We start from the raw sequence: 25,504 nt of genomic DNA on the forward strand, positions 1-25,504 counted from the left end.
TAACTTTCATATGAAGATCCCGGGTTCAATTATAAAGGGAAGTTTGAGGGGGAAAAAAAATCCTGAAATCTAGACTTAAATAGAAATCATGAGTCACGTGGAATTACAATAATGCGTACATTTTGGATTGCAAATAGAAGATCAAATCTACTGTTGATTTCTAGAACAAACAAAGCAAACAAGCAAAGAAACAAAAAGGGTTGTTATTCGAAAAGGAAAAAAAATATTGACACGCACTGATCCCACATTGAGAATATCTGATCAAACTTGCCTTAGGTACAAAAGTCACATTTGTGTTATCATCTCATCACATCACAAGCGACAAAAGAGACTATTTGTGTTTCAAGTTCCGATATTGTTGTCACGAAATATTGAACTGTTTCATAGACCTGGAGGGTATACAGTGTTCAGTAATGCGTCACAAATTTTTGAGGCAGCCTGTCATAAAAATGACACCCCACCCAAGTATATTTCCCCCCAAAAAAAGAAAAAAAATAGTTTTGTTTTTCTTCTTTATTTATATGCTTTCAACCGGAATGGGGAATTTCCAAACTGGATTCATGTTTTAACATTGCAAATCTGAGCAGGCCCTGTGATCATTTATTCTTCCAATCAGAAATGATTCCATCATTAAAACAATTAAAAAAGGAATGCAATTAAGTAATAATAAATGGACACCTTAAACAAGAGCTCAGCCTGTGCTTTACTTTTCCCCCAGTTCTTTTTATTTACATCCATCCATTCCTTCAACTACCTTTGCCTTTTCAACACTCTTTTTGTTTGTTCTTATTTTTATTTATTCTTGTTTCATTTTATTATTTATATTACACTATCTATAAAGGGCATTCTGATTCTGATTCTCTGTACCTCAGGCACAGCACCAGGAATGTGTTTCCCTCCTGGGTTAAGGGTAGTATGGGCTAATTAGAAAAAAAAATGATTTTCATGACTTCACTTACTTGAGAGAAACTTTCGGGGTTTTTTTTCAGTACACCAGTGGTATGCAGTACAGACATGTATTCAATATAAGTTATGAATTTGGTAAATAGCGGTAATTGATTTTGTCTTTGTATCCCCACCCGTGCGCACTGCTCAGTTTACCCCTGCATCACTTCATTGTTTTCCAATTTAAGACATACAGACAATAATTTACATTCACAGTCGCACCTGATGGACAATTTTGAGTCATGAATTACCTACCATGCATGTTTTTGGAATGTGGTGGAAAACCAGAGTACCCGGAGAAAATTTATGCAAGAACAAGGAGAATAGGAAGCCTCCATGCATGATGGTCGAAGCCTGGATTTCAACCCACAACCCAAAGACTCTGAGGCACATGTGCTAAGCAGTCAATGTGCCACTCAGTTGTGACGATTTAAATTCATGGATCATACTAATTATTATATAGTAGCATCAAAAATATTAATAAAGAGCTTGCTACCATTGCAGGTATGCGTAAATCAAGGTTAGCAAATCTAAACAATAAAAAACAAATCTCAATAAATTATGCTAAACAGTTTTAATAAAAACAACAACAAGTGTATATATCCCTCCACCTTCTCATAACTCAACTTGCTAATATAAATTTGAAGAAATCTGGAAATAAACACAAATAAATGGCAATGAAATGAATGTGTCAATGAAATTGAGCGCTATTCATGTTTTGTCAGTGCTTGTACAGGTGTACCTAACGTTATGGCCTGTGAGTGCACAATGCACTGGTTGACAACTCAAATTGAGTGAGTGTGCATGCTCCTAATCAACTCACAATTTCCGTGTAAGGTAGAGCTTCCTGTTGTGTGCTATTCTTGTGCCGATCCAGTTTGCCTTTTTATGCTCAATTAACTGCCTGCTGTTCTGTTCCCATTCATCTTTTGTACTGACAAGACTGCTGCCATTACTCCAGGGACTCAGTCTTTATTTAACCGATCTTTTTCTGGGAGGATTTCACTCACTGTTGGACCTCCAACCGCACCGCATTCAGTCATTCAGTGAGATCACAAGTGCTAATAATGAGTAATACCAGCAATTAATGTCGCCGCAACTCAACAACATGCTGCCGGTGTTGGCTTTACTTATTGATCCAGACCTTCTTTTTCTTTCTGAGTGTGTCTGGGAGGTTGGCGCCATCCAACTGCCCACTCCTCCCTTTGTTGAGCCAAAGCACCATCATAAGCAAACCTCGGTCCCGCTCCTTCTGGCCAGAATGACAAATGACACATGACCATCACAAGCTGAGCTGAAAAAAAAAAGCCACGTCACATTTTGTTCCAATGCTTGTTTGATGAGAACATCAACATTATTTCAGTGAACCTTCATTATATCGCCGTTCATTATTTGTGGCCCCACTATATCAGAGATTTGTAATTAACATTTTGGTTTTTTTCCTCTAAGGCAGGCGTGGGCAAACCACAATGGGTTCTAAAATTTGGCAGAGGGGCCGGACCAGGAGCAGATGAATGGAGTGTTTGGTCTCCTCACCTCATCGGAGAAAAAAAAAATACATTTAATTTTAAATGAAAGTGAACAAAAGCGTAACAACAATATATATGTCTTTAAAAAAACCACAATATTTAGAAAATAAAACATAAACAAGGTTTATTCATTTAATTTTTTTCAAGTTCGCCGGGCCGGATTAAAACGTTCAACGGGCCGCATGTGGCCCCCCGGCCGTAGTTTGCCCACACCTGCTCTAAGGGCCCACATGGAGCCAAGACACAAGCTGATGTGTAATACAATAATGGGCACTGTGGCTTCTTCCAAAATTCCAAAAAACATGCATTTTATGTTTATTTAAAATAGGTGTAAATGTAAGTGGGAATGGTTGCTTGTCTAAATGTGTCTTGTGATTGACTGGGTTCCCTGTCGCCCAAAGTCAGCTGAGATCGGATCCAGCGCACCTGCGACGCAAGTGAGGATACGCGATACAGAGAATGAATGGATGTAGTGGCTGCATTATTCCAAATATTCCAATTTCCCGTTGCCCTTAATTTTTATTTTTTTAAGGGGTCGGGAGGTGACAATTTTTATGAATAAGGCCAGTGGGTCGAAGCCAGAATGATATTGAGATCGCGGCCGGAGTGCGGGGGCTGACCGGCAAAAAATGGTCCATCCACCCTGGGACAGATCAGTCTTGATCTGCCCTCATTCAGGCTTTGCCCCCGTTTGTTTGTGTAACTGTCTCAAAATGAAATATTTGATTATTGAAATTTTCATGGCTTTGCTGTATATTTCCATTTGCTCTGTTTCTATCTTCCAAGGTTGTGGTAATCACTTATAAGAAGCAGGTGGAGCATCTCCCTTCATTATTAGACGCGTTACATGTGCACATGTACTTATGCATGAACTAGCACACCAAGTGCAAGATTTCTCTCGCTTGTACAGAAATTATTGCAAGAGAAATTCATACCTAATTCATTATAATAAGAGGTAAGGATCATTACAAATAATGTTTAAAAAAAAAAAAGAGACATCTATTTAAATGTTTGACGATTTTGGACACCATTGTGGGGTGTTATTACCGCACGGATCATTGTAACTACAGCTCTCTACACACTTAAACAACTGTTGTTGATCATGCGCCACAGCACTGACACTACAAAATGCTCAAGAACTTTCTGCATAATTACACACCCAAACTTGCATGGCATGTACTGCTACTGGTCATTCAAAAAAATGGTGCAACAATTATGCGCATCATCTGCAAAACCATCAAAATATTGTATGTACCGCACCACTGATCACTTTAGCTCTGCTCTTATGAATGTCCAAATTGTTGCTGTCATTTGGGTTATACAACCGCACAACGGTACCTTGACATTACGGAAAGACTTTCTCTACGTATATGTTACATTTTTGTTTCCGCACAACGGTACCTTGACATTACGGAAAGACTTTCTCTACGTATATGTTACATTTTTGTTTCCGCACAACGGTACCTTGACATTACGGAAAGACTTTCTCTACGTATATGTTACATTTTTGTTTATCGTCATTGCTTGTTACTTTAATACTATTATAGCTCATCCTACTAGAGACAAATTCCTTGTGCATTTTACATACTCGGACAATAAAGGTGTATCTGATTCTGATGCATCAAGATACATGTAGGACTCATCAAATCATAGCCCTCGGAATTGTAACAAATCAAATATGGATGTGGACAGAATCGGATTACATCACAAGTATTTTCTCAATGCTTGGAAGGCTCTGCAGCTGAGTAGTAAGCACCCCAGCCATTATTTGATTGTTATTTATGATACAAGACTTGTGCTAGAAGTGGACGGATCTGGTTAGAATCTGGCCGTCACCGTTGGTGACCCCAGCTCAAAATTATGCATAGGTGTGATTGTGAATGTCAGTGGTTTTTATACCGTAATGACAAGCAATGACTAGCGACCAAAGTACAATGTGATGATATAAGTTACTATGGCAAAGCGTTGGTGTAATTTTCTGTTACAATGCCCTCAAGAAACCATGCAAATCAAAGAACAAGGAAAAAATTAATCATGGTAAAAAGCAAGACAAAACAACTTTCATCATTTTCTTCCCACTTATTTAAGAATAGAAGCTTGAGAAATCAAAGGGCTCTGAGTTTTCAGAATGAAATATTCTGAACAACTCCCAGAATAGCTTGACAATGTTCTCCTGAGAGTGTGTAATGGGTCTTTTATTGGTGATTTAAGTGTTTTGTGCATAACCCTCAGAAAAGACCCCAGGAAACACCAGCATATGTTTCCATTCTGCCGGAAAAACTTATGTAAGTCACATAGTGATAAGTGCCAAGATTTCAATAATGAGTGCAAAATTATTCATAAGTCCTGTTTCAAAATCACACCTTTGTGAATGGATGTTTTGACTACAAAAGAGACAAGGAAGTCGCAAAAGATGGTGTGTCCATCAAATTAATCATACTCTTTCTCCATTACTGCAAATCCAAAGTTGTAAATCTGTTCTTGAGAAGAATGTTGATTGCTTCGGTTATTTTGATAGAAGTAGAAGGATCTTTTTGAATGAAATAGAAAAAGATGATATTTCTCGAAGATTTTCTGATAAAATCAGGTGTGCAAAAAATTGGGAACAGTCTTCATGCTACGGCTTCTGACTGTATATTCAAAATTGGGCCATAGTGCGAATAAAAAAAAAAAGGCATATAATTCAAACTTTAAAGTACAAAACTAAAGAGTGAATAGATGAAAATAATTGAACGGTAACCAATACAGTGCTTCACACATTTCATAGACCACCGCCCAATGTAAGGTTTTTGCTACAGCTTCCGTAAATCGACAGAATTTAGAATCACCAAAATCAGTTGCGATTACGTAATGGTTAATTCACCATAAAAGCAATTTTATTTTTAATGGCAGGTTGTCTAATAAATAAATAGAACAGAATATGTCACACGCTGACGCAATGTTCGAATGGGAGTGGCTTTTGAGACTTTTTCTCCTCGTGGAAATCCAAGTTTATTCTTCTTTGACTCTTCAGATACACATAAGGCCCTACTTTCGTGCCCGGCGCAGGTTTGCACAGCGCACAGTCGAGCTGTGTGCGTGGTTGGTTTTTCTTTCTTTTGGTATTTTTGTAGATTGGTGCAGATAGAAAAGTACAGTTTTGTTTGCGCCGTTGTGGGAGTGAGCACAGGCAAAGTAAGCGGCTCCTCTTGTTCCCTTTAAATTTAGTGCAGAAGAGGCGCACCCAATCTTTGACATTGCAGAAGGAGAAATAGACTCGCTGGAGTCCACGCAGAAAATGGAAGCAATGTAAAGTTAGCTCGGGCAAACACAGATCACCGCAGTGAAGTGAGAGACCGCAGCACCTAATCATCCGTAGACCTGGTCAAAGGTCTAGTCTACCTTCAGTCACCAAATTGTCAGGTGCGCAGGGAACATGAAAAAGATTACTTTAGTCCACCAGGATACCTAGCATGGCGCGGAGTGATCTGCCAAATTCCCAAACACTGCAAATCAGACTTACTCTTGCACCCCTTTTTACACCAAGAGTGTGTAATAGATAGCCTATATTTGATCTCCCCAAGTGATTCACTCTTGAAGTGTGCCTTCCTCCTGCTTTCTGTCTCAACCAGCTTCCATACTTTAATGGCCTGTTTCCTGTCTTCTGAGATCTCCAAACACTCTCAGAAGGAATTTGTAAACATCGAATATACAGAAACAAGGGTGTGCTCCGAAGAATCCCAGCCAAATGGTCAATGTAACAAATAATAAATTTAATGAACTTGAAGCCCTGAGGAAGCCAGCGGTACACACAGAGCCAAATTGATGTAAGGACTGCATGTCTTGTGTGTTGCGCTAGCTGGTAAAAATCGAGCAAACCGATCATCTAATTAACACGGCATGTACAGATGGTGAATGTCTTCACTAATTAAGGTGCCAAGCAGAATGCTTCTCGGTGCGCCCGTGATATTTATGTGAGGTAGTATGCATATATTTGGCTGAGAAATTGCCAAATTCAATGCAAATAAAAACAAATTGATAAAAAATGCGTAATTCACTAACACTAGTGCAAACCACACGCAATTTATGTGAAGCAAATACGTCTATAGAAAGCAGGTGTGAAATTGGCACTCTCCGTACAGCACGAGCACAGAGCCTCCCCTCTCTAGCCTCTGATCACACACTGCATATGGACCCATCCGTCGTTGGGAGCAGCATTTTGTGCAAGGGGACGCATTGCGACCTGCGGCATCTGGGAACATGCTGTCATGCAAGACGCCTTGTGCTAAATTATGTATGCCCACCCAATCCCCCGTACGCTTCTCTCTGATCTTATTGTAAAAGCCTTGCAGTGGTTTTCAGTAAATAGTGATGAATTTCTGAAGAAGTTGAAATTGAAATTTTTTCACTGATATAAATACATAATTGGTTCAGATGCTACTGTTTTATTTTGTTCTAGAGAAAATCACAGCATCATAGGTGACTGCTGCGATTGTGACACATTCCAGTTAAGTAATTGTAATAAAATTACAAAAGCATAATGTGATATATTACTCAGTCATCACGTTAATGTAATATAATTCTATAACGCATTATAGTGCTCATTACAACTTAATGTCGCTCTGTGGATCAACCACAGCCTGATCGGAAAAACACTCTATCCATGAACTCAAAATATTGATGCAATCATTTTCAGATATTTATGTAAGCATGAGTAGAGATGTGTATGTGAATTTTGGTGACAATTGACAGTTTCCGGAGTCCATTTCGCACCACCTTGGTCAAGATACCACGCTCGCTGATAATTTCATCTTTCCTCACTGCCATTGTTGAGCCAAGGTGTTCTTACACTCCAACAGGTGTTGCAGTCATGTGGAAATCAGGTGCAAACTGCACTCAGCTGTCAAATATTGTGACCGTGTTTGCGTTGGTCTCTCATCAGTGCAAAATCCTCTCTGAAGAGGTGCAAACTGCGGGTGCAAATCAAATCCAACTACTGCTGCTATCACCCAAAGTTGCATTTCATGCACTGCTACAGCTCACTTAAAAATGGTGCAACGGTTATGTTCTGATGTACTTTATTCTAATTTACCAATCCGTCCAACATCTGCAACCTGGGTACCCTTCCGTCCTGACCTCGTCGTTCTTCTTCATCCTTGTCCTTTTGAAAGCGCTTCCAAAAAATGCATGACGAGAGACTAACAATAGAGGTATCATAAACATTATTTAAATCTGATGATCTGGGTAATTTCCAATTTACGGTATATCCACTTACCACAATTTTCGGAATTCAAATCACACCTGATCAAAAGCCACAATAGCTACAGTTAGCCATTAAACGGATTTGTACATACATTTGCCACTGGCTAACTTGAGATGCTTATTTTGGCTCTCAATTGTTTCTCTGATCGCTTCGATGTTTAGAGTCTTTCTCCCTCTCTCTCACTCTCTCTCTCTCTCTCTCTCACTCTCTGGCCAACTCAATCGCTCGCTGACTGGCTCGCTCTCAGGCAAAGGGCCAGTGCACACAACAGCATTACAAGATTTCATTTTGCTCTGAGTGCAAATATTTCAATTCCATACACGCGGTACTTGACCCGGTTCGGGACGATTAAAGATGCTGACAAAAACTCACTTCTGGCTTTGCTTACTCTGTCCTTTTAAAAAAAAAAATTCCCGTCCTCCACTCAAAAACAGATGGACCGTTCCATCCCTAGGATGAACTGGCCAACCCTGTCTCTGCTCTTACCCTCTAAAAATACTCTTTCATTAATGCAAGGGTACCATGGTGCAATGGTACCAACCAATGACAGCTGTGCAACAATGTTCAGAGTTGGACCAATACACTTATTGGGTCAGTTTGGCAGACATTCTTGCGTTGTTTTTTTGTTCTTGTTTTTTCTTTCCTTTGTACAAAATTACCCATTTTGGGTTGTTTTATGGAAAAACAAGCCAGGAAGTTGGTTGAAATTGGCCCAAGTAGTGTATTGATCCATTTTTGACCCAACAGTTTTTAGAGTTTCTCTAAATTGTTGCACGTCTGTCATTGGGAGGTCCTGCTGCACAATACCCATGGGTCACCGAAATACTCTCAATGCTTGTATGTCATGTCTTTGTTTTTATTAATACTATATTCTAAAAACAATTGGGTTAAAAATAACACTATTTTGCATATAAAAGTGGACCAATCCACTACTTTGGTCCAACTTTCCGAGTCATTTTAGCAGAAAATAACCCAAACAATGGGCTGTTTTGTACAAAACAATGCAAGAAGGTGGGTCAAATTGACCCAATTAGTTGATCAGTCCATTTCTGACCCCAAATTGTGTTATTTTTAACCCAACCATTTTTAGAGTGTAGCGTAGCTCATATTGCGAGAGACAAATTCCTTTTGATGCAAACATTTCAGTAGCCTGTGAATGCTTCCACAGTCAACTGGAGGATCATGCTAGTTGTCCACACCTTTTAAGGTTTCTACTATCGAAGATTTGTAACCCATTTTCCTCCAATTTGCAGACCATTATTTGACAACCCGAGGAGCTTTGAGGATATTCGACCCTTGAGTTTCCTGTGCCTTCAGCATGTAACTTTTTGCACTGGGATACAGTCATGCAGTTAGCTGTAGATTTACGCTGAACTGAGGGAACCCGGACCACCTCCTATTATCCACTTAAGTGAGTGGTGGTGGATCATCTGAATTTAATTGATCTTTTGCTGAGGTGAAAGATATTTGTAGGTACACATTGCATGCCAGCGCTATCAGCACCCGAGCAGGCCTATTGAGTTGATTTTCCTTCCTATTGACTGAGATTAGGGGTCAAATGCCAAACCATCAATAAGAGCAACCATTTGGTGACTTTGTTGTGTCGAAAAACAAAGAACACTCCAAACCAGCGCCATTAACCAAAGAAGGTGCTGTTGGGTGACAAAAGCAGCTTTGCACTCCCGCGAGATGAATATCTCAAGTCTCATGGAAGGCATTTGCCTGAATGTTCTTCTCCAGTTCACTGGCTTGATAGCCATCTCTGATTTTTATTTTACTGCTAGGACTCAAAGGGAGTGCAATGATTTATTTTTTTCTGCAGTCAAGTATGCCTTTTGCTTTCCTGAGTAAACCATTTGGCAAAAATAACACTTCCCAACTTTTAGAGGTTCAGAGAGTTGTACAATGAGCACGGACCATACTCAAAACAGGACTAACTGCCAAGATTATATAGATCGATAACATCAATTTTATCTACTCTATATAGCGAGGCTGGCCTGTGATCTCTAAAATTCATGGAGACATATTGAAGAAATGTGTTGAAAATATGAGAATGAATAACAGTTACAACACTCCTGTATCGTCGCTGTCGAGAGGAATTCTTATACTGTCAAAACGACAACTTTTCAGGAAATCAAAATACTCGAGCTCGCTTGGCATTGCAAGATGTGTACCTTATATTCCTGTCATATTGCACACACATAAAAGCAACACCGCAACATTCAATTTACCCCAAAGAGCTACAAAAAAAAATAAATACATTTAATTATTTTTATTTTTCAAAAAATTATTATTTATTATTGTCATTGGCGGCTGTTCATTTACAATTTTCCGGTCAAGCTGAGCAAACAACGTGCAAAAAGCTGTTTCATATGTCGCAAAAGCACATGCCTGTCATTCAAATAATCAGGTCTCAAGAATGAACGATACAATAAATATAATACCGAGTTGATGTTCTTCCCGTGCCACCCACATTGCAAAAACATGCATGGTCAGTTAATTGAACACTCGAAATTGGCCCTGGGTGTGACTGTGACTTTGAATGGTTGTTCATCAATGTGCGCCCTGCAATTGGCTGGCAACTAGCTCAGGGGCACCATGTTGGTGACCCTTGATATGTAGCCTTATCTTTTTGTTGAACATTACTGAAAATGGATACACGGTATAACATACTGAAGAAGAGCTCTCTCTCAATTGCTCCTAAATTTATGAATGAAAAATATTTTTTTCATTGTTCTGAACAATCAAAACCAGTCCTATCTGCAAATGGTGTCTTACCGCATTGTTAATAAAAGTGAACGCAAAATGTCCGTGTTGAACATGTCAGACAGCTTCATTCACTCCAGTCTCATTTGAGAGTCAAGAGTCTGAACGCAGGCCGGCCGTGGAAAAGCCTGTCACACTGTTGACACTGTCATGTGACAGATACACTTAATAGGTTAACAAGTGTAGAGTGGCTACCACGTTTAACACACAACATTAGTAACTGTGTACATCTTCACCGAGTTGTGGGTTTCATTGAATTCACTTCAGTTGTCAACATGTCTACAGATTAAAATATGTCGGATGATGAAAAAAAAAAATATCCAACTATAAGTACACAAAAATGAATATTTGGACATAACCAAGGCTTTTATCGTCTCGGCTTTATCCATCAACACTATGAATTTCAAGTAAAGTTATGAATAGACTTTCATCTTAAATACGAGATGTTTTCTTGCCCAGTGACGGCTGGCATAGGCTCCAACACGTCCGTGGCCTTAGTGAGGATAAGCGGTTCAAAATAAATATTCCTTTGTTACTTAAAGGCACGTGAAAAAGATAAAAGTCCAGTGCTCCTTTGGCAACTGTGTCGCGGTGGTGTGTGGTCGAGGACGCAAAAGTTGGGAGGCAGGAATGCAAGGCGTATAGGACAACTAGCAAAGACAGTGACATTGACGATTATCCGACAAAGACTGAATAAAAGCGAGACACTTAATACAAACATACTGACGAGATGACGAACACCTGGATGAAACACAAGTTGCTGAGGGAGCTTATTGGAAGACACAAAGGACCGGGATGACAAGCGCATGTGGAACCAATAACCTGACGAGACAGACATAGACAAGGGAACACGAGGAAAACATTAGACTAAATTCTAAACAGAAACAAACCAAGACAGTTTGTGAAAAAAACCTTTGAAGTTAACTAAACTAAGTCCAAGGAGAACTTGCTGTAAGTGAAAAAGGGTCATCATTACAAAATAATTGTGGCACTAAATGTAAATTGCTCGCTTGTATGGGAAAACCAAGATATATTTCCGTTTTATGCAAATATAAAAATAATAATTAGTAATAACTCAGTGAAAATACTTGGTGTTATTATTTTTATCACCGTTTACCGATATACACAAGACTGGAAAATTGATTTTCCAAATAGTTTAAGCGTACCGAACCAAGCCAGAAACCACACCTCCAAGATCCCTGATACGAACTGAACCATTTATTTAGTTAACCGTTCCACCCCTTATATATATAAATATATATATATATATATATATATATATATATATATATATATATATATATATATATATATATATATATATATATATATATATAAATATATATATATATATATATAGTTCCTTTTAACAGTCTGTATCTTCATGATTGAGAGAAGACACTAAATGTGTTTATGCACATGCTTAGTTTCTGCTTGCTGGACAGCGTTCACACCCTTCAACTCCTCCCCTCAGCCAATACAATCATAGACAGCTGAGAGGGAGAGAGCGAGGGAGGGAACGAAAGAGAGCAGATGAAAAAGGTAGGCTCTCACGCTCATGCACTTCTTGCCTTAGCACCACTGTTTTCGCTCATTATCAAACTGTTGCAGTTGTGAATTGTGCAGCTGTTTGTTATGGACGTTCTGTTATGAGGCTTACTTTTTTTCCAATGCAAATTTGGATTCTCACCAACTCTTTGAACCTTTTTTGATTTTTTATACAGAACATGTTGACTCTATTAAGAGGTCCTCGTTTGCTGAAGCATGGGAAGCCCGGGCTGAAGTTTGAGTGTGGGCAAACAATCCTCCTGAGGCGAGAAATGTAAGAACATCTGCTTGGTGCAAGCAATTATCCTTTTTATGACTTTAAAAAAAATGTAACTGTGCAAAACTTGTAGTGAGTGAGCTGGTGAATAATGGACGGCGACCTGAATGCATCAGCTGCTTTGAGGAACGACACAGGCCCCTACCACCCTGCTGCGGGATCCTGGATCCTCCTCGTACTGGTCGCTGTCATCATCATCATCGTGGTGGGAAACTTGCTGGTCATCATCGCTGTAGCTTCTACTTCCCAGCTCCAAACAACAACAAACATTTTCATCATGTCACTGGCGTGCGCTGACCTCATCATGGGCGTCCTGGTGGTGCCCCTGGGGGCCACCATTGTGCTGACGGGAAACTGGCAGCTGGACGAAACCTCGTGTGATTTCTGGACTTCGGTGGATGTCTTGTGTGTGACAGCCAGCATAGAGACGCTCTGTGTGATAGCGGTGGACCGCTACATAGCAATTACGAGGCCGCTCCGACACCAAGTTTTACTGTGTAAGTGGCGCGCCAGGGCAATCGTTTGCTTGGTGTGGCTCGTTTCCGCCTTAATCTCTTTTGTACCAATTATGAAAGGCTACTGGCGCGCAGACGATGAATATGAAGCCAGAATGTGCTACGATGACCCAGCTTGCTGTGACTTTGTCACCAACCGGGCCTACGCCATCGTCTCTTCAACGGTGTCTTTTTACATTCCTCTCTTTATAATGATCTTTGTGTATGCAAAAGTCTTCCTAATAGCAAGACGGCAAGTGCAGCTCATTGATAAAAGCAGAATTCGTTTCAAGCACGAGTGTCCACCAACGCAAATGCAAGTTGATTCCGACATGAACAATCCAGCCCTCCATTCGGCATGCATAAGCCAGTGTACGTGCAACATTAGTACGGGACGGAAGGGCGTCAAGCGAAGACCTTCCCGGTTATTGCTTGTTAAAGAACACAAGGCTCTAAAAACTTTGGGTATCATCATGGGGACGTTTACAATGTGCTGGCTGCCGTTCTTTGTTGCCAACATCATCAACGCTTTTGACCGAAGCGTTCCGTCCGAGAGGATCTTCAGACTCTTAAACTGGCTTGGTTACGTCAACTCTGGCCTCAATCCCATCATCTACTGCCGCAGCCCAGAGTTCCGCGCTGCCTTCAAGCACCTTCTAGGCTGTCCGTGGCTGTCCACATTGTGGCTTAACACCTTCTATAAAGAAGTGCAGACTCGTTGCTCCTGCTTTCAATGGCGAGCTGAGTCAGGCCTGGCAGGTTCTTTCCAAAAAACTCCAACTGGTAGCTTGACCGGTACACAAGGGAACAAGAGTGAAGAGGCTTTCCCAGTTCCTCCCCAGTCCAACGGCAGCACACAGTTCAACAACTCATCACAACCAGAGGCCAGATTGTAAGTGTTTTCTTTATTTTACCTTTACTTTCACTTTCCTCCAAACAGTTGTCACGACTCTTTACTCACTTAATGGTACATTTTTCTGACTGCAGACATTTTTTTTTGGTGCATGTTACATTATTTCTACATGCAAACATTCGCCTACCATAGGAATGTTACTGGAATGAACATCTGCCTGTCCTCATCTTACCCTTGTCCTTAAATGTAGCATTGTCATGTGACAGTTCAGTAATGACCTACCTAAAGTCAGGGTGAAAAAAAAAAAAAAAAAAACCCAACGAGTCACATTAGGCTATTCACCTCATTTGGACATCATGTTGCAAATAATGAATCCTGTGACGGGTTAAAAGGCATTTATTTGCTAAATGTGCTTGTTGATAATAACGCAACAAAATGTAAATGCATCAGATATATTTTTTTTATGGATTTATTATTAACAATAATTGTTATTCTTAGCAGGCTTACTGGGCACTCAAAGATAAAGCAGAATGATAATAAATAAAATATGCAGTGAAATGGTTATTAAGAAAATTACGGGAAGCTGGAGATTCAACAAGCAAACACGAATAATTGGAAAATTCTAGAATTATGTTCGTAGTTGGGATTTTGGAATATAGTGGACATCCGATGTGCACATAAATGCTCTTGATATGTGCCACATTATTTATGTTCATATTACTGGATATTGATATTGCATAACGTTTAGTGTATTCAATACAATTCAATTACAGTAGAACGTAACTTTAGTCAAGATTATTATTTGTTTTGTTGAAGTTGATTAAGTGCATCAACTTCCATTCACACCACTGCATGCTGTGAAAGCAGATTTCCATATTTGGCTCGCTTCGGTGCCATCAGAAGAATAGTACCAAAGAATAAATCATCTGAGCATGACAAAATTAAACTGGAACTTTACACTTGAATTTCAATACAAAAGGACTGCAACGTTATGAATTTTAATGAGTTTGCAATTCATATCCTGATTTGGCATTGGTTGGAGAACTTCATATTATTAATGGAGCTTTTTTTGGTCAGCAATACGATCTGCTTTATGACTGAAGGTAGTGGATTTAGTGCCCTTGTATGGCAGACACATTGAGATTTGTGGCGCGTATCAGCAAATATAAGCATGGCAATTCGCCAGTCGTGAGGCCCTCCGAGGACCATGCCCAACACCCAGCACATCAGATAAATCTTTATCATACGTGCACACTCTGTTCAATTAACGGCACAGGCTGTTTACCATGCCGTTTACACTGAAGTTGGAACTGCATAACATTTGGCTTCATGTCACACCAAAGTGCAGCTACAAGCAGACTACAGAGCAGTTTTCAATCAACAAAAAAAATGTACTGCAAAAAGTATCGCAAATTGTAATAGAAAGGTTACACTTAACAAATAATGTTTGTGTTCAGTATTGAATCATTATTTCGTAAACTTTAATACACAGTCACACAGAAAATATGACTTAATAATGTTGGTAAATTTATCACAATGGTCCACTTATTCAGGGTTTAATAAATGAGCTATTAACATAGTATCCATAATAATCTGCTATGAGTTATGTCATTTATAAGTGTACCAATAACGTAAAGGTATTTATTCATTCAGTTCTCATGACAACACACATTTGGCTGCCACACCTGTATTTCCTTATGTAAGTCATTTTTATGGACGTATGATACTTCATTTTTTAAATATTTGCTTTAAAACTTTACGGCACTATAGGTTTAATAAATTCTCCCGCGCGGTATTTTACAAGCAAAAGCAATACTTTTGTGAAACAAGAGACATAGGAGCATATTAAAGAACAGCAGTGCAATCTTAAAGGAGATAAATGAATGACGACAATTATCAACCACAAATACTTGCTTCTTGTCGTCATGCTGCAGAAATCGAGAACAAACTATTCACAGCTGTGACTTGACAATAAAGTCGATAAAAAGTCTGATCCCTTGAGTGCTAAGGTATAACTCACCCGTATGTAACTCGGAATACTTTGTTTTCAGTGAAATGATTACATTCATATCACGGCAGCCCTTATCAACATTGTCAATGGCCCGCACAGTCTGTCACGTATTCACTAACCTAATTGCAAAGAGTAATTGTTCATGGATTACCTCCATTTTAACAGCTCTTGTGTTTTTCATGTTCATGAGTTAGCATTACTCCGAGTTGAAGCAGAGGATAAAGCTCATCCAATCCATCCTTATGATGATATAATAATGTCAATTATGAGGTAATGTTAAGAAAATCAAAATGTACGCATACTGTAGGTCCAAAGTCATTCATTTCAAATATTGAGTTAAAGTGGATTTATTGAATTAGAAGCAAATGACACCACGGTGTGAAGTGACTGGAAGAAATACTGGAAATAGTATCTATTTTCATATTTTTTTACATTGACAAAATGTTCCATGTCCAAACTTATTTTATATGTTGAGAAGAAAACTGGATATTATTTAATTTTATTTTATTTTATTAAAGTGAAAATTTACCAGTATACTTTGGAGAGTGATTTTTACATTGTATTAACTCTAAAAACAATGAAAATGGCCCAAAAGGAACCCAATATTTGATGAGGGAATGGGTCATTTTTAAATTAACTATAAATGAATAGCATTTCAGTATTAAGATTTGTGCCTTGTTAATAGTCGGCTAAGCAAGTGTTGTGGTCCGATAGTCCATTTTAAATGAACGCAAACACAGTGACCCAGAAAGATTTATACAGACATTGTCAGTGGACCCAGTTCTTTTCCTACTGCACTTCACGTCTGATGGGTGCCTCAGTCAATACGACGGATAGAAATCCAAGTGAACCTGGAGTGCTTTTTGTTTCCACGTTTGCACTGGTTAAACCACACACCTGTCAACTTGACGCTTTTCAGAGGGATGATTTTGTGCACAGAAATGTTAGTTTGACCTGTGAGAAAAACGTATTGCGCTGTGTACACAAGACAACTTACACCCTTTCTGCGGTGTTTGTAGCATATCAAAAACATTTTAAAAAATACTTTTATGAAATATTAAACAGTTTTGCAACTTTGGTAGTTCCACTCTTCTGATATTGGATTCAAAATTAATTCAATTTGATATAGACAGCTTGCTGGAACTCAGGACTAGAACTGGTAAAATCTTTTTTTAATGATCAACTTTTTGTTCATGACAGGTAGTGAAACTGTTTTAGGTGTCTTACCATATAATTAGAATTGTTCGTATGCTCGAATGCTCTAATTATCTAAGTAAATGACTCGAACATGATTTCACTTGCTTCGACATATTGGATAGTTTGCTCAAATTATCACGCAATAACGCTTGTAAATGTGTGTTTGGAGTTTGGGATGAATCGCAAATGAATGTGCCTGGTCTTCTCAACAGTTTTATCTAAAGTTGGTGAAAAGGATTGAGTTGATGTCAGCCACTAATTGAATATATCATTTGCCTTAAAAAAAAGTATAGTTTGCTTTTTTTTTACTGCAATTTACTTACTGTCTGTCGAAATCTACAATATTGAGACAGGAATGTAAATACTAATGGTATAAAACAAGACCCAAAGCACCAGTAACATAAATGCACAGGAAATCAAGACTTTGGCAGAAAACATTTAAAAGGTCTCCAATGTTGTGGAATCTTGCGATAGAAACGTTGAACTTGGGTCAGAATGATGTTAATAAAGGTTATACCGATAGTGCGTGACCCAAAGCTTACCACACCAATCATAGTGGTGGTGTTCTGGCATGGGTGCTACATGCTACATGCTACATGCTACATGTAACGTGTAATGTGTGGTAGGAGGTTGCGAGCCATGGACGCGCTGTTGGATAGTCAAAAAATAAATAAATAAAAATAAAAGTCTAGGAAAAAGAAGTAACCAATTGACATAATGAATTAAATATTATAAATATAAATGGTATAAATTATATATTATATGATTAAATATGCTCTCCAGACTATGACTCACATTCAGCCAACGAAGGAAAACCGAATTAGACATACCACCTAACCATAATGGGGAATGAAACTCAATACTTTTTAAAGTCAAAGAATTTCCACCTCGACATATCAAAAGGATTAACCTCACTGTCGCTGATTTATATGAGAATGAGGAACTGTGGAAGTGAGCAGAGGTACATCGATGAGACTAGGAGGAGCGCACACTGCTTGTTTGAACATGCCGCTCAGCCCCATCCAAATCACATGCCGCTCCACGATGCGCACCGTTCAAGAAGAGGTCTTTATCTGAAATTGACGCCCACTCACTCTCACGCCTGCTGGTCGCTGTCAGCCGTCGTCTGCCTCCTTAGAGTTGGCACAACTTTAGTGTCGCAAAATGTCCTAAATATAACCAGTCAAGTTTGTGTGCACATTCTTGCTCTTGTCCGCTTCTGCCTGTGTAAGTGGAGAAGTAATCGGCACTGTATTTTTGATTTTGTGGAGGTGATCACATTTGATGCCACTAAATCCAGACGATTGCGCAGAACGCTTTTATACTTTCACAGGTTGAAGTGGACAAGAGTAGTAATGTGCATTTGCATTTTGATGACGATCCGGGTGCCGTTTTAGACAACAGAACCGACAAAGTGAACAATATCACTTTGCTTGCATGCCTCCCTGCTGTGACGGAGACGCTGAGACCGGAAGAAAAATAACAAGTCGAGCTTCAAAAGTCAAGTCAAGTCAAATTTATTTGTATAGCCCTTTATCACAGAAAGTCAGAAATAACACGTAAAGCAAACCACAGTGATGATTTTGAGGCATTTTGGTCATAATAGGTTTGTTTGTGCGTGTCCGTGTGTGTTTTCCACAGCTTCACATTGCTGGAAAAAGAAGGATGAGAACTGCAGAACGCCAAACTACTGAAGCCATTACTGTGAATCCCAGCAGCCAATGAGGAGGCTCCACGGTGAGCAGTGAGGTCCAGCATTGAAGTCGCGGGACGGACTCAAGAGAAAACGTTCATTTGTGATGTCTGCTCACATGCACCGTCATCGACGTGAAACTTCACACAGACTGAATTAGAACATGTACTTACAAATATTTTACATGCAAATTGATAGGCTTCTGCATGTGGTTTCAACTAAAAAATGCACAATATGATATGATAATTTATCTATTTATGATACACAGATTCTTTTGCAAAATATGCTCTGTAATTTAATAAAGCGTCATCACAGTGAGTCTAAGAATATTGATTGCCAACATATCAAAGGGTTGTCCTGTGAAACCATCTGCTATCTGTTTTCAGCATTCATCTTTCTAGTAACACTGTGAACTTGTGGTTTAGTTATCCTATCCAAATCCTGACAATAAATCTAATTAATAAATCTAAATCACCCTTTTTGAACTTGCTGCCCTCTAAAAGTGGCGGTTTTCTATCAATTTGTTGATGACAAGCTTCACACCAATTTCGATTTCGGTTATGAACTCAATTACTGCCATTGACGACTAAAGACGTCAAAGATCCTTTGTTTTTTTCTTAACTTGACTGGTAGGGAATGAGTTAACATGAGAAAATATATTTTTTTTAGAACCATTTTAAGGACAACCTCTGATGGAGCTGCCTACCGTGATACATTCATAGCGGCACGCAGTATATCATGCACTGTATTGGCCCATCCATCTTCGCCAAAGTACACCGTGATACTCTTATCATGTCACGTGGCCCTCCCACAGACTATAAAATCACACAGCATATTCATCTTCTCCTGCCATAGTTTAATCGCACGACACAACCAATTTCTTTCTAGTAAAAATCAATCCCAGTCCAAAATAACCAACATATTTCTTCCAACCATCTCGTCTAGATTAGCAGTCTGCTCACTCGCCTGCCTGTCAGGTTCGTTGAATTTTATGGAATGATGCAGCCAAACTTCCTCCACCTCATCAGTTACTTTTCTCCCTCTGACACCTTTGTGGATATTAAGTGTGTGATGGCGCCGTAGAAGTGTTGCACCGAGAAATAAAATTAGAAATGCAAACTATTTGTTGCATGTGTGTTGTCATGAGAAAGAAAACAAGTCCAAAGAAGCCATGCCCGAAAAGAAACAGGAAGTCTGCCAATTTATTTGAAAGTATCCATTTCAGGCTAATTTGGGTCATTTCCTTGGTTCCTTTAAAACTGTAGAAACATCCAGAGATTTAGAATGATGATATGAACTCCTCCAACTGGAGTATCTTCCAACTTTCTCCCATGTACGAGGACCTCGCTGTTCACAGATGAAATTTACTATTGTGTTTCATTTGAGTTTTACTTTTCAGTGATGCATTCATGTTGCTCCTCTCATGTACTAGAGTTAAATAAGTTTAGCAAAATCTTTGAGTTCTGAAAACAACTACCACCTACAGTTCTCGTAATGCGTATGTATGTGTATGTCTCGGTTTGTGTGTGTAAAAAAAATCTTTTTCAAAAACGTTTTCAGTGAGTGAATATAAATAGCAAACATTTGAAACCGTTTATTTTTTTTTTCATTTATTCAGACAATGGAGGATTTTTTTTACCACTAGTCGATCATTCGAAGATGAATGTTTTGACTATAAAGTACACCTGGAAGTGATTGGTAGGGAACAAAATGTAACCTGTGACTTCGGACGAATGTCAGGGGAGACTTGTCCTCCTAAATTGTGTATGGGGTTGAGCAAAATTACGGCCTACTACTTTTTTATCTGCACAACCAGGCATGATCATTATAAAGAGTCCTAAAATATTTGTTGAATTAATTTGGCCTTTTTATTCCCTAAAATTGGTCAAATAAAATAGAATATTTTTTCTAAATCAATTTATTGCAGCAAATATTGTTTAGATGATTTTGTTAGTATGTATTTCATGCATGCATTTAAAAAAAACCTGTTTTATTAATTTTAATTGAATTGATTATAAGTAATAACATTAAGAAATGAAAATGAATATATTTTATTGATATAATCATTGATTCTAAATATTTTCCACAAATTTTACTTTGGATATTTATAAATGAAATGAAATAAAGCACATCCCTTGAGCACGAGGGTTGTGGCCAACCCAACTTTCCAGTTTCAGTGCCTGCTTTTACTGCCATCTAGTGCACTGATTTGTGACTACTAATTTGAGGTCTTCCGCTCATTGAACATTACAGTACCTGATGTTTCATGTTGCATAAATCCATATTCTTTACAAAAGGAAAAAAAAAAGACTAACCTGTCAAAAGTGTTGTAACTTGAAAAGTCTACACACATCGTGGGAGGCTAAATTTCTCCTCCATAATTATCTGGAAAAGATAATGTGCCAGCTCGTGCCCGAAATTACCTTTCGCAGGCACGCAAAGTGCATATTTCTGCCATATATTACAGCACGTGAAATTACAGGACTATGGGAGTAACACTGGGGTTCACTCGCTCACATAAAATAAATCCATCCCATGTTGCCGGGGAGACCGTCACCGTTGCCTAGCAGCCCACCCCCAAACAAAAGCCTGGTGGGTTGCGGATTGAATCCCCCGGATTCAGTTTTGCTGCTGTTGTCCAATATGAGGCGAGGGTGTTGCCTTGATGAAAAAGGAGTGAAGTACAGTGAAGGCCCAGCAGGTTACCCCTTGATTGTAAACGGCCCATCGCCGACACAGTTACAGTGCATTTTAAACACAGACTTACAGGTAATTTTATCATGCACAGCCTTAGGAATTGTTCACAGGTACATTTTACTGAATTTTTCAGGCAACTCTTTTTTTCCCCTCCAATTAGAGATGGCAAGATTTTTAACATAATGCCCATCTATATCATAATTTGAGTTTTAAAATGAGTAATAATAATATTTTAGTTCCAAATAAAATATTATTTTGTACTTTCGCCTTTCTACAGTATTTTGGGGAGGACGGGCAAATGTTTAAATTTCTTCTCATTGGGAAAATCAAGCAAGCAACAAATTAAGAACTGATTGGTTTGCTTCTGCAGACGAGCCACTTAGGCAGCTCTGAGCCACAACTTCATTGCTGCAACCACTGTACCTTATGTTCAAACATGCTAAAAAAAATGAGCACACTGCCATCAACTGGTCGATCCATGCACATCAATCTGCAAATATTTTTGAACAGATCAAGGGGCTGAGATTATAGATTAAGAACTATCTTTCCTCTCTGTCAGGTGTTAGGTGAGTGTACTCTTGGATTTACTGGTGCTTTGTGTAGCTGAATTTTAAGACTGTTTGGAATAGACTAATGAATCTCCCTCTCACATGATGGTAATTACATTTTTGATTGCTTTTATTAGACTTTTACAACTAATAAATAACAGAATCACATTTTTAACTAGAGAATGCAATTACTGGAGAATTTACATGTGAAGGCTGTGAAACAGAATTCACATCTGTGGAATGATTTGAAATTATTTTGACTGATGTTGATTGATATTCAATGACATAAAATTATATACGGTGCCCTGGAAGTACATGTAAAAGGTGGAACAAAATGTAGAATGTTGATAAAACCCCAAAAAATCTCTGTTTTTGGAATTTTGGAAAAAAAAGTAGGTGTAGGAATAAGCTGAACAGTTTAAAAAAAAAGCTGAAATTCTGGGAAAAACTTAACAAAAAAAATTCTAAATTTGGATTTTTTTGTGGGTATTGTAATTCTGAAAATGTAACATTTTTGGAGTGGGAATTTTTGGCATTTGTAAACTCATCAGTTTAAAGTCGGAATAGTTTGCGTTGGTCAAACATTGTAGAAATTGGAAGAGAAAACAATACAAAATCATCATTTTTTAATATTTTGTGAATATATTAATTTTGAAAATCTTGAATTTTTGATAAGTGAGAATGTTTGGCATGCTGAAACACCTTACCAAGGTCAGTTGAATGAGCTGAATGTTTTGCATTTCAAATTGAAACTATGCAAATGTGAAATGTTGAATTTTCCATTGGGAATAAATGGTAACATTTTGGCTGAAAAACCTTTTGAAAAATTTGAATTTCGGAATGAAATAAATAGTGGCATTTAATAGCCTGACAGTTTGGAGTTTAAAGTTGCATTTTGGTGACGATCGGTCGCCGTTTTAGACAACAGAACTGACAAAGCAAGCAATATTACTTGGCTTGCCTTCCTGCTGTGACGTAGACGCTGAGACCGGAAAAAAATAACAAGCCGAGCTCCAATTTGTCTTTTTAGTACTAATGTAGTTTGTTGTTTACATGCACTAGTGTTTTTCAAAGGCCTACAAAATGAGTAGATACGTCCACTCAACTCAGGAAAAATAGCTGAGTGACAATGAAGCTATCTCTTGTGCGAAGCTAACACCTCGTATCAGCTAGCAACCATTTTATAACCTGTATTCTGTGTTCTGCAACATAGTCCAAGTAAGCTTTCTTACGTGCGCAAACAAAATACATTTCACACACAATTGTCGGTCCTCCTATGAATGCTCTCTGGGCGGCCCAAAGGTCTTGGAGGTGGATTTAAAATGAAATCAGTGTGCAATTGAGAACAGGCCAGAGACCGTGGCTTCACGCTGGTCAGTCCAGCTCAGAGTGCTCCGTGGCCGCCCACAATTTCTCAACAGAGCCAGCACAATCAAGAGACATGGTGGCCACAAGACTTATCTGCCACCATCAATCAGTGCAAACCATATTGGATATTAAGGAGAAATACAACTGTCTTACACCTGACCTCAGTTATTTAAAACCAACTAAAACAGCTTGAAAATTGCATTGTGTGCCTTTCCACTTCAAATGATCTTGCAAGCCCAGTAAAAGTATGTCAAAGAAGATAAAATAAAAATTATATATATATATATATATATATATTTATTTATTTTTTATGCCATCATTTTACATAAACGGCAACAAATTGTTTGTGTCACTTGAATGGGAAGAATAGCACTGTGCAAAATATATTCAACATTGTGCATGCTTTGTTTTACAAATTTGGTTGTTACAAAAGGAAACAGTTTGAAACAAAAAACATCACAGCAATGTTTGTCTCCGCTGATTTGCCCCACGCAGACTCAAGCGCTAATGCCTTGCTGGCTGCAAGTTTGTGAGACATACCCGTATTATTCTCGGGATGATGAGCGGCAGGCTGAGCTTCACGTGGTTGTTTTTGAAAGTGGAAGGAAGCCCGAGTAAGCACAGAAAACCTTTTACACAAGGTCACACGGTCGCGGGTGCAAGGCTGTCTCCAATTGGTCACGTCACACGCGTGGCCGACTACTTCATCCGCAGGGGGAGATCTTGCAGTTGACTTGTATAAACGCACTTTATGCATCATGTTGTGCATGATGATGTCATTTTTTAGTTATCCACGCACTGACTTGCCTTTGAGTGAGAAAATCGTGTTTTTTTTTCACTTTGAACTGAAACAGATGATGTGAGCATTGTGCTTGGATACTGTGTCCAATCATTAAGCTTTGGACATCTTTGGGGTTATTTTTGTCTTTGTCTTGATGGCTTCTCATCAAGCATCACACAGTATTACTCCAAATATTTAGTGTATTTACATAAGCACATGCAATGATTTTTTTCTTCAATGGCAATCGTGTCAGTAGCAGGTGGTGCATTTCAGACTTAAGTGACCTAAACTCCCCTATCCCCCGAAACACCACAATCACATTGTACATTTACCAAATAATATACAAATATGAAACATAATACACGCTTGTATTAAAGAGTAATACACGCATGTATTATGCATGTACTGTACTTGCGATTTTTTTTTTGTTTTCCTTTCTTACTTACTTTGGGCCAGCACGTGGATTCTCTACCAAACTGAAATAATGTTTAAGCATTCTCCAGTGGTTGTCTGAACAAAAGTGCAATCAACAGTCGTAACATGGACTGTAGCACATCCATGTCGCATGTTGTTACCTCTTGTTCTTGAACTGCACCCGTTCCGCTCCATATGTCTGCATTTATGCAGATTGGGAAATAGACTTTGGTTGAGCAAGGACCTATCTTGTAGCAATCAACATCTGATTCAGTCTTAAGAAGTCCCGAAGGTCACCGCATCGCCAGAGCCACTTACATAATCAGTGAGTCAGTCAAATTCTTGTACTTTTGCCTGAATCTAAAGACAACTAGATTTTTCTTTTCGAGTTCCTGCACCAGTATTGTTGCACGTACTCCTGCCTTTCTCACCTATTCCCTTGCCTTAATCTGACACCGGTCGACCGTATAGTGCAACCCTGTCGAGACTGTGAGAGGGAATTAGAGAAGTAAGGCTATGTTGCAATCTTACTTGCGCAGTGGTTGTTAACCTGGGTTCGATCGAACTCCAGGGGTTCGGTGAGTCAGCCTCAGCGGTTCAACGGAGTTCAATTCACCCCACTCGTGTGATTTTGTGACAACCCTTCAGATCAATAATGCTCTCAGTTTATTGGCATCACCAAATCTTAGAAAACATTTGCCATGCTTGTCCTGTTTAGGGTTGATTTGCATGAGATGTGAATGTTATTTTTGGCCAACATGTCATACATAGGTATTCATCATCTAAGCTTGCTTTCAGCAGCTGCCAATGTGATTCCGATTAGTAGATTTCATACAGTAAATTCTCATCCTTGTTTGGAGGGCATGCTACAAATTGAATTTTTGAAAACGGTATATAGTTGATTAAAAGAATATGCGTGCATACATTACAGTACACAATGCATTATTGTTGGTTAGCAAGAGCAGGCGTTGATCCTCAGTCACAGTAAATGCACGTCAGTTTTTTTTTTTTCTCACATACGATCCTTTTAACCACAAACTGCAATTTTCTCTGATTTTCAAGCGCCTGACACATTTTTGTTTTGTTTTTCTGAGCAACCGCTCGCAAATGGACAATTAATGGAGGCAGAATGCTTTTTCTT

At 38.8% G+C, this 25,504-nt stretch overlaps 1 protein-coding gene across 2 annotated transcripts; it reads left to right on the forward strand.

Moving 5' to 3' along the window:
- Positions 1-11,970: 11,970 nt before the first annotated feature.
- On the forward strand, positions 11,971-18,873 carry adrb3a (adrenoceptor beta 3a). 2 transcript variants are annotated; one of them, XM_088298363.1, is made up of 4 exons: positions 11,971-12,024; positions 12,207-12,304; positions 12,381-13,693; positions 18,504-18,873. In XM_088298363.1, exons 3-4 carry the CDS (start codon positions 12,399-12,401, stop codon positions 18,529-18,531), a joined length of 1,323 nt encoding a protein of 440 aa, XP_088154489.1. In that variant the 5' UTR covers positions 11,971-12,024; positions 12,207-12,304; positions 12,381-12,398; the 3' UTR covers positions 18,532-18,873. The 2 variants fall into 2 exon arrangements, with proteins under 2 accessions (XP_088154489.1, XP_088154480.1); XM_088298354.1 differs by lacking the exon at positions 11,971-12,024 and having other exon boundaries at positions 12,031-12,304.
- Positions 18,874-25,504: the final 6,631 nt, after the last annotated feature.

Source organism: Idiotropiscis lumnitzeri, chromosome 1, assembly GCF_059441095.1.
Source record: "Idiotropiscis lumnitzeri isolate Australia: NSW breed Sydney's pygmy pipehorse chromosome 1, RoL_Ilum_1.0, whole genome shotgun sequence".
In the NCBI taxonomy this organism is placed as follows: Eukaryota; Metazoa; Chordata; class Actinopteri; order Syngnathiformes; family Syngnathidae; genus Idiotropiscis; species Idiotropiscis lumnitzeri.

Coding starts and splice junctions, on each gene's coding strand:
- adrb3a (XM_088298363.1), top strand. CDS start 12,399: ATGGACGGCGACCTGAATGCATCAGCTGCTTTGAGGAACGACACAGGC. Junction 13,694..18,503: donor TCACAACCAGAGGCCAGATT/GTAAGTGTTTTC, acceptor TGTTTTCCACAG/CTTCACATTGCTGGAAAAAG.